General features: G+C 33.0%; 3 protein-coding genes across 3 annotated transcripts in view; 1 reads left to right on the plus strand and 2 right to left on the minus strand.

Moving 5' to 3' along the window:
- The window catches only part of LOC111422938 (uncharacterized), a 40,476-nt gene extending 36,469 nt beyond the window's left edge, over positions 1 to 4,007 (minus strand). The window contains exon 1 of the mRNA XM_023056198.2: positions 3,916 to 4,007. The gene's annotated coding sequence lies outside the window, so the exon portion shown is untranslated. The remainder of the gene's footprint in view (positions 1 to 3,915) is intronic.
- On the plus strand, positions 888 to 2,160 carry LOC111422936 (chymotrypsin-1-like). The gene is made up of 3 exons (XM_023056195.2): positions 888 to 1,326; positions 1,382 to 1,556; positions 1,611 to 2,160. The coding sequence occupies exons 1-3, from the start codon at positions 1,269 to 1,271 to the stop codon at positions 2,155 to 2,157; spliced, it is 780 nt and encodes a 259-aa protein (XP_022911963.1). The 5' UTR covers positions 888 to 1,268; the 3' UTR covers positions 2,158 to 2,160.
- A 7,101-nt stretch (positions 4,008 to 11,108) lies between the features above and the next one.
- On the minus strand, positions 11,109 to 17,380 carry LOC111422939 (very long chain fatty acid elongase 4-like). Its single transcript, XM_023056199.2, has 7 exons — positions 17,137 to 17,380; positions 16,854 to 16,951; positions 12,322 to 12,590; positions 12,090 to 12,261; positions 11,902 to 12,029; positions 11,438 to 11,587; positions 11,109 to 11,382 (listed from the first exon to the last, which is right to left on the minus strand). Exons 2-7 carry the CDS (start codon positions 16,930 to 16,932, stop codon positions 11,287 to 11,289), a joined length of 894 nt encoding a protein of 297 aa, XP_022911967.1. The 5' UTR covers positions 16,933 to 16,951; positions 17,137 to 17,380; the 3' UTR covers positions 11,109 to 11,286.
- Between the last annotated feature and the right edge of the window lie 573 nt (positions 17,381 to 17,953).

The following is a 17,953-nucleotide window of genomic DNA, read 5'->3' on the forward strand; positions in this document are numbered from 1 at the left end:
TTTTTCATGGCATTTTTCATTGTTTTTTTTCTTCACTCTGATCTAATCTAAAATATGGTGGTTTAATTAATGTAGGTAGATTTTTCTGAAATTTTGCAGAGTGCCATAATTTCTCATTCTGAACAACTTTTCTTAATGATATTTTGTCATATCATGAGCAAAAAGCTTACTTTACCTGAACTCAAAATAGTTTTCGCTTCACTATCAAGGTTGAGTTGATTTGCAAAATATGAAAATATACTTAAAATTCTCTCCACACTAAGTAGGGCTTAATTCCTCAGCCTTAAAATAAAATTCAAAAATTATTAAGTCATTATACCTCTTGTAACATCTATCCTGGGACACACTGTATATATTTTCTATATATTCTGAATTAAGTGCCGTCCAGAAAATAAGTCTGTTTTCTAAGAATATATTATTATTTTTTTTTTCTTTTTTGCGACTTATTAATAAAGGCATTATTATTATTAAAATGGACAGGGAAGAGAAAGACTGGGTTCAAAGCGTAATGGCAAAAAAAGGATTAGAAGAGAAATAAAGAAATGAATCTTGCAATGAAGGACGGAGATAGAACAGAGACTGTAAAGACAAGGAAGAAACTGGGTGGAGAGAAAAAATGATGTAAAGACAAGAAAGGATCTCGAATAAGAAGCAACGATACTAGAAAAACTTTCCAGAAAGAAATAAACTTGTAAGTGACAGATTCAGTAGTTTTATGTAAACACCGTTTTTGGATAAAGAACACTCTTCTAACTCAAGAAGCTTATTTCTAAAACTGTGCCATAAGCTGGACTACAGAATGGTAGCACAATAATCGTGCCATGTTGGAAGACTATTTTTGGTCAAAATTGGATAGACTTGACACCAGCGATATGTGGTTGTGGTTGTAACAAAATGGTGTCACATGCCATACAGCTGTGTAAACAATTAATGCATTAAAGAGAAAGTTCGGGTAATCCCGAGAAATGGTCATCCTCGCTGCTGCGATTTAACACTATTAGATTTCATCTTATGGCGTAAGCCTGCAAAGTTGGAGAAGTTCAGGAACAATATCGTTGATGTGTGTGGAAGAATTCAAATGTCAAATTTATTACCAACCTACATTTAGCGACATTGTCAATCAAAAATGTCTAAAAACTTCAAACAAGTATCTTCAAAGTTCAAAATTGTTATATACAAAAATGCACTTTGTTGTAATATTTTAATTTAAAAAAAAAGCTGTTTGAGATGAATATAATGAAGAAGTTCTTTATAAAAATTATAAAATAATGAAAATAACTATTTTGCTCCTAATGTTCTTGTGTCTTTTGAAGAAGATTGGTGTGGGTAAAATTATATTTTCGTTTTTTTAACCTAATCAATAAATGATTGGTATTTCTAGAATCTTTAAAGAATTCCACAACTACGGTTACCCCAAGAATAGTTGGTGGTCATTTAGCTGATGTGGGACAATTTCCTTTTCAAGTAGGAATTGTTCATATAACGGAAGGATTGCTTTGTGGCGGAACAATTCTTACTGAGTGGTGGATTTTATCAGCAGCACATTGTTTTGAGCAGTAACCATTTTTAATAAAACAATAAAAATAATCCTGAAATAAACTTTATTTCAGTAACTATAGAGGACGTTATGACGTTGTAGTAGGCTCAGTTGATTTAACCATGGGTAAAGAATACACCGTAGCGATGATAGTGATGCACAAAAATTATGAAACGGATACTATAGAAAATGATGTATCATTGGTAAAGTTAAAAACTTCGTTAATATTTGACTCTCTTGTGTCTCCGATAAAATTGGATCATCGCAATATTGAAATAGTTGAATGTACTGCTATAGGATGGGGACAAACTTCGTTTTATTACGAAAAGCCGGCCATGGTGTTGAATTACATTAACTTATACACGATTAGAAACTCCGAATGCCAAGATCTTTACATGGCTTACGCTGGCAAAGACATTGCGGACTCGAATATCTGCACGATGTCAATGTCTGGAGGTACGGGAACTTGCTACATGGATTCCGGTGGACCTCTTATTGCAAACGGAAAACAAATTGGGATAGTTTCCTTTGGGGCTAAGTGCGGAGTTTATCCTGACGTTTACACCAGGATATCCTACTTTTACCATTGGATACATGATACCATGCAACAATATAATTAATTTTCTTATGTTGATATCGTAGTACTTTTTTAATGACTCCCATTTAAAAAATGAGAACTTTTCTAAACACCAAAGGAAAAAGAAATGCTAATATGAGCTTTTTCATAAAGGCCTGTGTGAAGAGATTCACAAAAGACAAAAAAAACAATGATGGTTCTGGTGAATATAGGACCTTTATGTGGGTGGGTAAAGGTAAGGATCTCAGAATTTAGGTCAACGATGAAACATCGATATTTCCGCTTTTAAGAAACTTTAAGATTGAAATGAAAAATATAAGATTACATCATACAGTGGGGTTGGATATAGATTCATGTATATATAGTTTTGACATTTAAAGTTCAGCAAAGCAAAGTTTAAAGTTGTTGGTGAACTTATAAAATCCAATTAAGGTTTCTTTAATTTTCTCGTTTCGTAAAACTGGATGGTAATAACACAAATCATTCCAATGAAGCAAACATAAACTTGTTCTGGAAGTCTGCATTGTGCAGCGACCATCACGAAACGTTTCCAAAATAACTCGGAACTGCTTAGATATGGAGTATGAATACGTTATGAGCCAAGCCTACACTTAAGACGTCGCAGTTCGTGCTAGCAAAAACTTGCACGACATTTCAAGTTTCTGAAAACTCGAACAATGCCCTTTATTATTTATTCGGGTTTAAACATAATTACTATTTAACTTTAAAGACGAACAACCACGATATTTCCAAAGGTGGTTATGATAGGGTCATCTTTAAAATGGATTGATGAGAGTTTTAGTTTGGAGGTTTAACCTCGTTTTGATTTAGGTTTGGTTCGAAACCACAACGCGTTGTCGTATGAACGGGTATAGGTTATAGGTTGCAGTAGTATGTTGGTTTTACATTAGTTTCTAGAGCTGTGTATGACGGTATTTATGGGTTATTCGTACACCGGGTTAAATTGTTTTGGCTACCGGACAAAATCAATTCGAAGTTGTTGATATAGTGTAACTGCATTGCACCTCAATGGCTTGTTATTCAATCAAAATCAGCAACATATGGTAAAAATAAATATGTTTTCGGTTTAGTTGCAAACATTCTATCCCCTTTAAATCCATATCTACTGTTAGTTTGTAATCGATTCGAACGGGGCTACTGGATATTGCACTAATTCATGCCATAAAAAATAAACGAAATTTATCATGTGAAAAATTGTCGCGTCGTGTTCCAGCACGTTCGTTCGCGTACACCGCCCAATTAACATGCTAAAACTATTTGCATACTATCAGCACGTGTGTATATGTGCCCTGAATTTTCAAACCACTCTTTCATCAAAGTGTACATCGAAAACTTTCGTAATTACTCCCATAGTCCTCCGAAAAAGACACTTATTACACAGAGTTACTCGTTTTTCTCATTTCCTGGAAAACATTTTACGTCACCATAGCTTTTGGTGTTTTCACGTGTACGGTCTGTTCATTATCCTGGGTAACCGAGAGCAACGCCGTGTGACCAGTCAGGATTAACGCGGTTTATTACCTCCGTACGTGTCGGTTTTGATTAAAGTTACTGACGTTCATGTGTGTAATAAATGATACAAAACTGACACAACAATGATAAAATTTCCGTCTACAAACATTATTTCTAATTAACCAGATTGAGTTAATTAGTTGAGATGATGTGATCGAGATAAAACTAAACATCTTGATCTGAAAACATCTCAAGGACTAACCTTTCCAGTGTCTTAAGAAGGTTTATAGGCGGAGTAGTAACGAAGATAAATTGAGATTAGACTCACCAGTAAGAGTTGTCTTGTGTGGATTAGCCGTGAGAAGCTGAGGAGTGTGGGATTAGGCCATTCGAATCTGGAATGGTGCGCTCGCGCTGACGACAACAGGTCTACTACTAGGCTCGCTAAAAAGACGGCGTCGCGACGCCGATGTTTCGGCGTCCGTTTATGTGTGGGAGCCGCCACCTGACGGTGGTTGGCGAAAAAGCAGGAATCGATCGATAGAGAAAGACTAGATACGAAGAATATTTAATGTAAAGTAAATTTTTAATAAATTGGAATTCTTTGAAATCTTAGAATATGATTAGTGGAAAAGTAACAAAAAAAACGTATACAGAAAAACATATACAAACAACGTTGCTTGAATTGTATTTATTTACATTTTTATTAATTCAACATTATAATAGGCATCTCGGCTTAACTACGGTGCTAATCACTAATTCTTACCAGTGATAAAAATTATTACTAAGAAATAAATAAGCTGTATATACAGGATGTTTAGAAATTGGCGGATAATGTAGACGTAGTGACTTTCTTCGATCGACTCTGAATCAAAAATCTTAATGGAAAAATGTTGTATCATGCTTTGTATGGTTTCAGGAAGCATTTAAAAGAAACGTAAATATGTGGCAACATTGTATTTGTATACTACTGTGTAGTAGGTAATATTTTCTGCATTTCAATCTACGAAAACATTTTACTCGTCATTTCGTTGTATTGTAGTATCAGATAAATCATTATTTATTAAATCAAATTTTGTACTTAACACAATTTTTTTTATTTATATTTTATCAACATAACTCGTCTGTGTCTGCACAATTGTAATCTACGAGGTATCGTTTGTAATACTGTTGATACTCTGTTGCTGATCTGTTACTACTTCCATTACAGGGACCATACACCATGTACAGGGTGGTTCAAATTCGATGTCCGAATAGGCTATCTCGGAAACTATAAGAGTTAGAAAAAAAGTAGCTGACATGTCATGATCTCGTTTTTCGAGAAACTCCTAATGCCGAAAACTTCAAAGCGCTATCGTCTTTTGTTTTTCCCCTAGAGGCCTAAATTGAAAATATCGTAAAAACCAACAAGTGCAATTATCTTCATGAAATTCTTTGTAAAAAAGTGTCCATATAATGTCTTAGTTATAATACTCCACCTATAATAATAACCAAGATAATTGCACTTGTTGGTTTTACGATATTTTTAATTTTGGCCTAAACAAAAGATGATAGCGCTTTAAGGTTTTCAGCATTAGCAGATTCTCGAAAAACGAATCATGACATGTAAGCTACTTTTTTTTATAACTCTTATAGTTTCCGAGATAGCCTATTCGGACATCGAATTTGAGCCAGCCTGTAACCAGCAAATTTGGGTGTTATTATAGGTTATCTCAGAAACTATAAGAGATACGAAAAAAGTAGGTGTCATGTCCTAGTCTCTTTTTTCGAGACTAACCCAATCCCGCAAATACCGAACCTCTATCTTCTTTTGTTTTTAAGTTATAGCCAAAAAGTCAAATTTTCGTGATTTCAAAAAATGCTCATGTTTCGTTTATTTTTGAAATTAGAGAAATGGGGTTGATACGTGCTTAGACACTTTTTTAAGTAGAATATACTGCCGTTGAAAGATTTTAAAAATATTTGATGATTTTTGAGATACAACACAAAGTTTTATTTTTTTAAATACAAACTATACGATTATGATGTTAATGAAAAGAGCATATTTTTAGCTTTCCAATGATGTATCGCATGTATGGTGTATTTGCGGAAAATAAGTCTCGAAAAAAAAGACCGGGACATGGCACCTACTTTTTTCGTATGTCTTATAGTTTCTGAGATAACCTATAATAACACCCAAATTTGCCCAACCTGTACATTCGGCATATTCATTAAATGTGAAATTCATTGCAAATTCATTGTGAGTCAATGGAATGAAAAGGATACAAATCTGACAATCAAGTTATATTTTAAATAACATTAAAATTCGAAAATTATAAACTACTATGTTGCCGAATGTGTTTTTCATGAAGATATGATATGAAAAAATGTTAAAAACGAATCTGAAAGCTAAAGAAAATAACAAAAAAACTAGTTTTCAAAATTCTTTTTATTTTAAATTACTGCTTATTTATCAACAGATATTGAATATCAATGATAATTTATGGATTTTGAGAACCTTATGAACACGTATAAGATTTTCGAATCAGAGTCGATCGAAGAAAGTTGCATGTCTACATTATCCGCCAATTTCTAAACATCCTGTATAAATAAGTGTTATAATACATACAGTATGTCCCCGAATAGAGTTACAAAGAGGAAAAAAATTTTTATAACTGAATTTTCAAACTTATCTCAGCATAAATAATGCGTCGGATATGTTCAAACCACTAAATCGCACGAATTTTATACTCTAACTGTAGAAGTTAACTAATTATTCCCATTTTTATGTAAAAATGTGACCTTTTTTCTAAACTAAAAATTTTTAAAGTTCAATTTATGATAAACCATAGAAGAGTGATATAATCCAAATTCTACACTCTCTAGACGAAGTCTACATTTCAAAAAAGTAAATGTGTGGTGTGCTATAACATATCACGGGGTAAGTGGGCCATATTTCTTCGACGAAAATGTAAATCAACAGAAATATTTGGATATGTTACAAAATTATTTTAATGAACTATTGATGAATTACCTTTAAATTTTATACGGTCAATGTACTTTCAGCGAGACGGTTGCCTAGCTCACCATCACACATTGTGACCAAATGGTCCTAGTTTATGACCAGCACATAGTCCTGATCTTACAATTATGGATTTTTATTTTTGGGAACGATTGAAACAAATTGTTTACAGTGAATCATTACAAGGCGATGCAGAACTATTAAAACTAAGAATAATTAATGCGATAGAATCTCTACCACTGGCGGAAATTCGAAATTCTTTCAAAGAATTTAGAACTTGTCTTCAAATGTGTGCCGAATAGTTGATTTATTCACTTACAAACTTACATAGTGTGTTATTACATACATTTACATTTAAAATATTTTATTAAATTATTTAGCCATATTTTAATTTGATTTGTCCGTATATTTTTCACTAACATAAGTTGTGACTTTTATGGTTTCTATGATTACATATCATAAATTGAACTTGAAAATTTTTCAATTTAGAAAAGTGCAATTTTTACAGAAAAATAGGAATAATTGGTTAACTTCTATAGTAAAGTATAAAATTCGTACGATTTAGTGGTTTGAACATATCCGACGCATTATTTATGCTGAAATAAGTTTGAAAAATCAGTAATACAAATTTTTTTTCTCTTTGTAACTCGATCCGGGGACATACTGTATATGTATAAAAGGAAAAAGTACAGACCAAAGACGGTTAACCGCAATATAAGGCAGTTTTTGTACAAAATTGGTTCGAGGGCTTGGGGCGTAAAACAAAAAAGTCATAACGTAATCTCCGAGGAGGAACATGTAGATCTACTCGCAAAAGAAGATTAGGAGAATCACAGTACCCATCCGCCAGCTTATATAAGAAAGAGGCATCACTATATGATCTGCGTTGTTGAAGAGATGGTATATGATAAGCTTGGCAAGCGGAATAATAAGGCTTAATATGGATCTTGCTAGTGTTCTAGACTGGTCTAGATGCCATGGCTTGAGTTTGAATGTAGCAAAGACTCAAGCTATTGCCACTATCCAGATATCTGACACTTGATGATAACATCATAGAATTCTCTCAAACAGTTAAAAACTGGCGGGTGATGATGGATTCTGGTCTCCTTCTAGTAAAAGTGATAGTCTGGCATTTAGAAATATTTAAAGATATGTTATTATTATTATATTTTCACATTAGTCATACAAATCACTCTGAAGAGTGTTTTAGACAGCCGGCATGAGTGACAGTCGACATGAACAGTAATTGGGCGAAATATTTTGAAGTTATCAGCATACATAAGCCATTTTGAATTATTTAGGGATTTAGAGATATCATTTACACATACTATAAATAATAATGGTCCCAAATGGCTATCTTGCGGTACACCAGAAGTCAGTTTAATGGGGTTAGGTTGGGTTGGTAGTATCCACCCATATTAACCCATATTAAGTATCCACCAACAAGTATCCACCCATACTAACAACCGGTGGTCGAATGGAAAGGTAGGAACGAAACCAGCTCAGTAGAACTCCAGTAGCGCCGACACGCTCTAACTTTATTAACAATAAATTATGATCTACCTTATCTAAGGCTTTATTGAAGTCCGTATAAATATCATCCACCTGAACGTTCGTATAAATGGTGGAGTGAAGAAAATCCATATATTCTAATAGGTTGGTATCAATAGAAGGGTCAGGATAAAAATCAGGCTGTACCTCATTGATTTGAAAAAGTAATCTATTGTACTAATTTTTCGAAAATTTTTCCCATTACTGGTTAAATAGATATGAGTCAATAATTAGCCACGTTGCTGCGGTCGCCAGATTTAAAAATTGAAGTAATTTCAGCTTGTTTCCATGCTTATGTAAGCTTATGTAATGTATATAAATAACGCAGAAAACAACCACACTGAACGCAAATGTCCTCAATAATCATTTCATTGCTATTGGACAGTCAACCGCTTTAACACAAAATAATATGTTAACTCAAATGGAAGCAGTGGATCTGGTAACATTAAAATCAAACAAGTTCTTAAATGCTATAGAAGCTACAGAAAGCTGTGACGTCACACAAATCATTAAAAACATGAAAAGCACTAACACAACAGATATTTATGGGTTTTCAGTAAAACTGCTAAAAGAAATAAAAGAACAAATTAGTAAACAACTGAAAGTAGTACTAAACAAATTTTTGACAGAAGGTATTTTCCCACTGGAACTCAAACGGGCGAAAGTAATACCAATTAAGAAACCAGGGGACCCAAACGATTGTGGCAATTATAGACCTATATCAATATTACCGGCGATGTCGAAAGTATTTGAAATGGTCATAAAGAGAAGGATAATGGAATATTTGGAAGAAGAAGATCTCATAACCAAATAGACAGATCAACCACAACAGCGTTACTAAATGTTATCCAAAAAATAGCAGATGGTTTTGACCAACAGAAATACACGCAAATAGCCTTTTGTGATCCAGCAAGGCTTTTGATATGGTACACCACAGAATTTTAAGAGAAAAATTACATACATATGGCTTCAAAGCTACTGCATATAATTTATTAGCCTCTTACCTGGATCAGAGAGAACAACAAGTGTATTAGAAACGAATACACTCAGAATGGAAATCTGTGGGGACGGGTGTACCTCAGGGTTCTGTGCTTGGGCCTATACTTTTTCTGATATATATAAACGATCTGCCAGTAAATGTGAAGGCACTGTCCATTTGTCTCTATGCAGATGACACGTCTGTTATCAACCAAGGAAATGATATTCAGCAACTTAAAAATAAAACGCAAACATCATTAGCCGATGCAAAAAAATGATTTGACATGAACAAAATGAAATTAAATGCAGATAAAACCAAAATACTAACTTTTTTTACAAAAAGAAACAAAGGCACTGAAATTCAAAAGATAAATTTTCTAGGTATTATGCTGTCCGAAACTTTAACGTGGTCGGACCATGTAACAAACTTAAAAAGAAAATTATCAAATTTAATATACTGTATAAAGGTTATATCTAAAAATTTACCGACAAATGAAACAAAAAGCGTCTACTTCGCTTACTTTCTCAGCATGGCAACGTATGGCATATCTATCTGGGGAGGGTCAAATGATATGTACGACATATTTAAAATGCAAAAGAAAATGATACGGATCTTGTCTTGGCTTGACTATATTGGAAGCTGCCGAACATTTTTTAAAACCTTAAAAATACTAACTATCCCAGGGTGTTTCATACTTACCTGCCTAGTTAATGTTAATACGAAGAAAGACACATTGCCAAAGAACGAAGATCTACATATCTACAACACGCGCCATGGAAGTAGTCTGTTAATACCATATCACAGAATCAAAAAATCCCAGAATACTTTCAACTATACATCGGTCAAATTGTACAATGCATTGCCATCAAAAATAAAACAGTTGAATAACAAACGGTTCAAACAGACAGTTAAACGAGTATTATTGGAAAAAGGGTATTATTCAATTGAGGAATACCTTGCAGACAAGAACTTTCCTAGTATATAAATACAGGGTTATAAATGGGTTGTAAGGAAGGATATGTAATATTTTGAGTCTTACGAACTGTATATTATTGACGAGAATAATGTATAATCATACTTATTCAATAAAACTATTATTATTATTATGAAAAGACATAAAAACAGAGACATATTAAAAATTAATTGTAAAGGCTTAGAGAGTACTCTGGAGCAGCCTCTAATGAAAATTGATGGAATGTTAACCGAGCCCGGATCCTTAGAAATTTTAACACCATGAACCACCTGTTTAACTTCTGACAATTCCAAATTTCCTACAAACGCAGCGTTTGAATTTTGGACCCCTTCAGAATATACGCTAATCACAGGCTCAAAGACAACTTATCCAAAATATTCAGAGACAAAAGCATAAATTTCTTCTCAATCTACAGTGGATACGTCATTAAGTTGAACAACCGTAGACACGCCAATACCATCCATTCTTTGTTTTAAATACTCTCTTAATAAGGCAATATCATGCATTCTCCATCTTGGTTAAGCCGAGGTCGCTTGCGGCCAAGATACCACATCGGTGCAATGAAGATTGGACAACACATGTTGCAATAAAGCAACATGCTTTATAAAACTGCGTTTAGCTTTTATCCGGGCTGCTCAATGTCCCTATTTTCTGGCATCTGATTGCCTTTTTCAGTATTTGAATTAATTGTTTCTGACTATTTTCTCATTTGGCTTATTTATTATCTCCATCTTCTTTGTTTCTGGTACATTTTTCCCATTATCCCTGATGGTTCTGATTCTTTTCTTCTCTCTGACTTTGTGTGGCATTATACAGACTTTTTTATTAGTTTCATCCCAGCTTCTTACTTCTGCCAAAATTTACAGTACTTTGGTTTCATTGTTGCAAACTATTTTCTTCTAGATTCTTCCTAATTTTTGGTTATTTTGGGTTCTCTATTTCTTTTTATCGAATGTCTTCCTTTGATATCTGCGTTTTTAACACGACGCAATGAAAATTTTCAAATAAAAATAAAAATTGTTTTAGGTATTTTTATATATTATATAAGAATAGTGGCTAACAATTTTTTTCTAATGCAATGTACAACAACATTTACGCAACTAATAACAACACTGATAACAACTTGTAACCGGGGCTGTACATTAATATCTTCATTTTTCCTAATAAATATAAGTTCGGGATAAAAATGCTACCCTTAATCCGATTTTTTGTTGATTTCGTTTTGATTGGGGATGTATAAAGTTCCTTGGCCACAACCCATATCCATACCGCCGAAGAAAATTTGCCTTCCCTAAACGATACAAAAAAAAAAGATAAAAAAATAAAAAGATAATTCGAATTTTTACCTTTTCCATGTAAGCTTGAACATAAAAATTTCCAAAAAGAACGATAAAAGAGACCATGTACAAAATAAGGGTGTAATGCATCCATAAAGGAAATTCACATCCAGTTCGTATACCATTTATTCCCAAGATTAAAGCGCAAGTAAATTGAATCTGAAACGAAAAACATTATGCACATAAAGAAAAGAAAACATTGTTAATGTTAAACGTTAATATTGAAAGATAAATATTATTAAATAAAAATTAATTGTTTGGAGGTGTGACTTTAAATAAAAGAGGAAGGATAACCAAGGAAACTCGTTTAAGAAAGTCAATTTTTACAGTCCGATAATTTCACTTTCTCGAAACGGAACCTGCTTTCAACTCGAATAGAGAGGTCAGTATCAGCTTTCGATAAATTTTTCTGAGGGTATGATTTCTCTTCGTTTCGCGTGAGAAAGTTAAACAAGTTTTTAATAAACATTTACCATTTGCAAGATCGTTAAGTACTTTTTCCACCAAAGATATTGGTGTACTTTCGGCCCCAAAGCGGCTAAACCGTAGTAGGAGTACATCAAAACGTGAATTGCTGAATTTACCATTGCCGGCAAAAATGCTGTAACGATAAAAAATATTAGTGATAAATCCGATTTAAAAAAAAATTCTTTTAACTTACTTGAACCGCTTGGTACCCATTTAATCCCAATCCACCATAAAGTAAACATCGTCGAATGATGATACACATGCAAAAACGTTAATTGCTGATCTTTCTTTCTTAAAATAAAAAAGAAGGTGTCGCAGAACTCGAGGAGTTTTGAGAAATAATACCACCAAACCGCGCTGGTTATCTATAAAAAGATTTAAATTAAAAATTTAAAAATCAGTTTGTTTATGATTTATAATCTTACTTGTAATTCGTCAGGATCATCTTTTTGTCGGCAAGGTTCGCAAACGTAACTATACCTCAGTCGAATCGATGCCGTAAATAATTGTATCGAAATGTATGCGTTTAAAAGGGCCATCGCTAAATTATATGGTATTAAAAGCCAGGTTAATTTGAAAGGTTCCCGATTTTTCATCAATTTCGGACCTAACCATACTATAAATAAATATAGTAGGGTGTAAGCTAACGTTGGTACGGGTGAATCGACAAAAAGCCATCCTCTTGTTCGAGAATCTGTAAAAAAAATTGTAAAAAAATTAATAAATCCAATTACATCCATATTCAGAGATGAAAAAGACTACCTAGAAAGAGAGGGATGTAAAAATTTGAAGGGAAGTAAAAATGAAGTAAAATTCAGAATAAACGGTTTTCTGCGCATCACTTATCACACAACTAACTAGTGACTGAGTAAAAGTAAAAATCTTCAAGTTATCTGCAAGCAGCAATTTACCACAAGGTTTAGATGTAATAACGAATTGTATCAACAATTCAAATAACTTCATCTTCATCACTCTGGCTAAATACTGACTCAAACCTAAGTTGAAGATGCGAATCATAGAATGCATCTTATCAAAAGTGATATACAAAAATATATTGTTGAATTGTTATGTAGCGCTAGACCAAGAACTAGAATCATTCGGGTTTAGCCGTCTTAAGAGACGTACGGCTAAAGCCAAATGTTTCTAGTTCTAGGTCTAATGTTAGTTCTAGTGACAGTGCAAGTATAAAACTAGAACTAACACTATACCTACAACTAGAATCATTCGGGTTTAGCCGTCTTTAGAGACGTGCGACTAAACCCAAATGATTCTAGTTCTAGGTATAGTGTTAGTTCTACAAAGGAACAGTGCTAGAGTAAAACTAGAACTAACACTAGACCTAGAACTAGAAACATTCGGATTTAGCCGTGCGTCTTCAGACGTACGGCTATACCCGAATGTTTCTAGTTCTAGCTCTAGTGTTAGTTCTAGTTTTAATTAAGAAATAAAGAAAAATAACTTCTTTCTTGCTTTTTTATTAAATTTCCTCGGTACCAGTTTCGACTAAACAGTCATCCTCAGCCGAATCTACATATATGTTAAAAAATTGCTGTTTTTTCATGTTTTATATTTATTTTAGTTTTACTTCTTTGAATCCCTCTTCTTTGGATTTGATTTTTTGATATATTTTTTGAGAAAGAAAATTTTTTTTCATTATTTTCACTAAAAATGTTTATGCATGATTTATTTCATTATGATGATGGCGTTCTCAATGTTTCATAATTAGATTTATTTGACCGTAAGTGTATTAATTATAGAAATAAGTTTTTTATGTAAAATATTTTTTAACATATATGTAGATTGGGCTGAGGATGACCGTTTAGTCGAAACCGGTACCGAGAAAATTTAATAAAAAAGCAAGAAAGAACTTATTTTTCTTTTATTTCTTATTCATTCAATCTTATTCTCATTCAATCCAGTTTTAATTGTTATGCAGCGTACGGCTAAACCCAAATGATTCTAGTTCTAGGTCTAATGTTAGTTCTAGTGACAGTGCAAGTGTAAAACTAGAACTAACACTATACCTACAACTAGAATCATTCGGGTTTAACCGTCTTTAGAGACGTGCAGCTAAACCCAAATGATTGTAGTTCTAGGTATAGTGTTAGTTCTACAAAGGAACAGTACTAGTGTAAAACTAGAACTAACACTAGATCAAGAACTAGAATCATTCGGGTTTAGCCGTCTTAAGAGACGTAGGGCTAAACCCAAATGATTCTAGTTCTAGGTCTACTGTTAGTTCTAGTGACAGTGCAAGTGTAAAACTAGAACTAACACTATACCTACAACTACAATCCTTCGGGTTTAGCCGTCTTTAGAGACGTGCGTCTAAACCCAAATGATTCTAGTTCTAGGTATAGTGTTAGTTCTACAAAGGAACAGTACTAGTGTAAAATTATAACTAACACTAGACCTAGAACTAGAATCATTCGGGTTTAGCCGCACGTCTTTAAAGACGGCTAAACCCGAACGATTCTAGTTCTATGTATAGTGTTAGTTTTAGTTTTACACTTGCACTGTCACTAGAATTAACATTAGACCTAGAACTAGAAACATTGGGGTTTAGCCGCAGGTCTCTTAAGACAGATTCTATACTTCTTTTCATGTTGTAGTAGGGAACGTAGGTTTAAGTTAATAATATATTTTAGTGTTCTGTCTGCAGTATCTGGTCTCCTGCTAACAGTATATTGTCTTCTAAATTAGTATTTAGTTCTTTCCAAACAGTTTTCTTCTTCTCAAGGCATTGTCTAATCGCCTACAAACAATATTTAATCTCCTATAAGCAGTTTTTAGTCTCCTGTATGCAGCATTAAATTCTGCGAGTAGTAAATCGTCTCCTACAAGCAGTATTTAATTTTCTGATTAGATCTAAGATTCTTAGTATAAATGTTGTTGAGTGTTTCTTTATATGTTTTCATTTTCAAATTACACTGAGAAACTTAGAGAATTGAGATTGGAGAGGATTAAGAAATTATAAAACGTTATGACGTCGTGCACCTTGCCGCAGAAGTTGAACAGTATTTAATTACTCAACAACATTTATCCAAAGAATTTTTTGTAACCAATTGACGTATTCTCCTGATGATGCTATAATATGTGGCGAAACCGGTAGAGAAAAAGAAATAAATAAAGTAATCCATTTGAAGTGCAAAAATCGAATTTTATTTACATTGAGTATAAAATGGAAAGAAAATCATTAAATAATATTACTTGGAAAAGACTAGATACTGTTTTCAAAATGATACCTATTGCTCCCAGAACGCTAAACACTGCTGTTAAAGGTTTTGACCTACTTGGATAGACGGAATATTGCTTCCAAAGACTTTAATAATTGTTTGGAAAAGAGATATGCTTTCCAAATAGCTACCTACTGCTTCCAGAATATTAAATACTGCTGGAAAGGACTAATAACTGCTTGGAAAGAAGAGATATGCTTCCCAAAAAGCTACCTAATGCTGCTAGAATGCTAAATACTACCAGAAAAGACTTACAACTACTTGAAAAGAAGAGATGCTCTCCAAAAAAGGTACCTACTGCTTCCAAAATGCTTGATACTGATGGAAAGGATTACAATCTGTTTGGAGAAGACTAGATAGTGTTAACAAACAACTACAAACTGATTGGAAAAACGAGATACTGCTTCCATAAGACTAGTTACTGCTTTTAGAGCGCTATATACTACTAGAAAAGATTACGACCTGCTTGGAGAAGACTAAATACTGCTTGGAAGAAACCATTATCTGCTTGGAAAAACAGATATTGTTTCCAAAAAGCTATTAACTACTTTTAGAATGCTAAATATTGTTGGAAAGACAACTAATTGCTTGGAGAAAGCTAGATATTGTTAGCAAAGACTATTTAATGCTTTCAGAAAACTAAACACTGCTGCCAAAAAACTACTAAGTGCTTGGAGATTACAATCCTACTGGCTGAAGACTATTTACTGAAACTATTCTTCTGTTGAGTGATATCTTTATGTGTCCCTTCCATTACAGATTTAAAAATTGCTACTACAACACTCGATTCTTCGTTACCCCATCTTTTTAGAGGGGAGTGCCCCCCCCCTCTTTAAACGTTACTTTCGGATCCACCTAATTTATTGATTTATTTCAGAATTTTGTGTAGAAATTCCACTTTGAGTTAGGTTAATTAACAGTTAAACTAGTCCGATTTCTGAAATGTCGGGTTGGGCATGGAGCAGAGCGTGGGTTGTAAATTCTGGGTAAACCCGATACTTTCTAGTTGTAGGTTTAGTGTTAGTTCTAGTTTTACACTAGCACTATCACTAGAACTAACATCAGGCCTAGAACTAGAATCGAATGTGTTAGTTCTAGTTTTAAATGGTGTTTAGCGTTAAATTGTGGTAAATTTTTATTGAAAGAAAAGTAGAACTAACACTAGATCTAGAACCAGAAACATTCGGGTTTAGCTGTGCGTCTCTTAAAACGGCTAAACCTTAATGTTTCTAGTTCTTGGTCTAATGTTAGTTCTAGTGATAGTGGTAGGTAGCGCTAGTTAGCATAAGATATCACTAAGTTGCATATTTTTATTGCTTCTAGTTCTAGGTATAGATAACAAAAAAATGTTGTGCGAATTACCAGAATCCATTATTGAAAAAAAAATAAGATACTCTTTATATATACTTCGTAAAATACTTGGCAAACAACTTGTAAAGATAAACAAAATGAACCTATTATTTATGACTATTGACTCTATCTGGTTAAAGGCCACTTAAAGCAGTCGAAATCCGAGAAATATTGTTTGGTGGTATACCACGTTTTACTATGTTGTGGTGGTGTGAGATTGCTACGTTTAAAATACAACTTTTTAGAATCTTTTTTATCAGTTTCTTATTAAAAATGTTATATATAATAGAAATCACCTAGTTTTAACAGAATTATTAACACGTTGAAAGCATGCAAGATATAAAATGAATCTAACAAAAGTAGAAACTTACCTGATAAAGACAATGTCCAGAGGTAGTAATGATAAGCGTCTTTGGCTAGATTTTGAGTAGAATTCAATATCGTGGTCATTTCTTCTTAATTTTTTTTGCTAAAAAATCACAAAGGTAAATTTAAAATTACCGATTTTATTATTAATGCTGATTCGCGAAAATAGCGTGTTTAAACAAATCATCAAAAAATTATGCAAACCACTTCTATTTTCAAAGTAACATGATACTTATTGCATTTATTAAATTTTTTATTTTTTTTTAATAAAATTATAAATATAATTACCACTTTAAATCTTCACAAGAAGTATTTTCTTCTTATCCACATAAGTCTTTATGTATAACACTTATCGTTGAAAAACACAATTTTATCTAAAAAAATCACTTCTTCATTTGCCGGTTAGTTACTTCTGAATGAGTTATTTAGAAGCACTTATATTCATAGCCCGATTACTTGGCTTAAGTACGAATACTTAAGTCGCAAGTATCTTAACTTCCTTAAGACCCGATCAGTTCCGTTTGAAAACGCGAACTGTTCAAGCGTCCGAAAGCAAGTGCCTTTCCATTGAGACGTATAGGTATTTTATTATTTTGAAAGCAACGGCATGTGGGTCGCGATGAGAAGAGTGGTACAGCAGTTCCGTTTCCTCCTTGCCTTTAATATTTTTTTTTTACTTGCCATCGCCTCATCGGTACTACTTTGTCACATTGAAGATGTTCCACGTTTGGTCAACCACATCAATATTTAATAACGATTTCTTTTTTGTATACATTTATTTTTCTAGGTCTCTTAATTTCTATTTTTTTTATTTCTCCATTAATGGTTTAGTATTGATGTTGAAATTCTCCTTTTATATGATATTCTCCTTTCAGTATGAATAGTAATTAATTTTTACTTATATGGCTTTTTCTTTATTAAAGTTTATTAGAAATCATATCTTTTTTTATGTAGGCTATCATTTTAATCCTATAATTTGATTTGAAGCTTTCTTCTTTATTATTTTATTAAATGATTTTTGCTTTCTTTTGACAATTTTTGTAATGAATTTGTATATACCTTGTGGAGTCTTCATTCTTTTCTTCGCCGATTTGTATTATGAAAT

This window comes from Onthophagus taurus, chromosome 3 (genome assembly GCF_036711975.1).
Source record: "Onthophagus taurus isolate NC chromosome 3, IU_Otau_3.0, whole genome shotgun sequence".
NCBI lineage: Eukaryota > Metazoa > Arthropoda > Insecta > Coleoptera > Scarabaeidae > Onthophagus > Onthophagus taurus.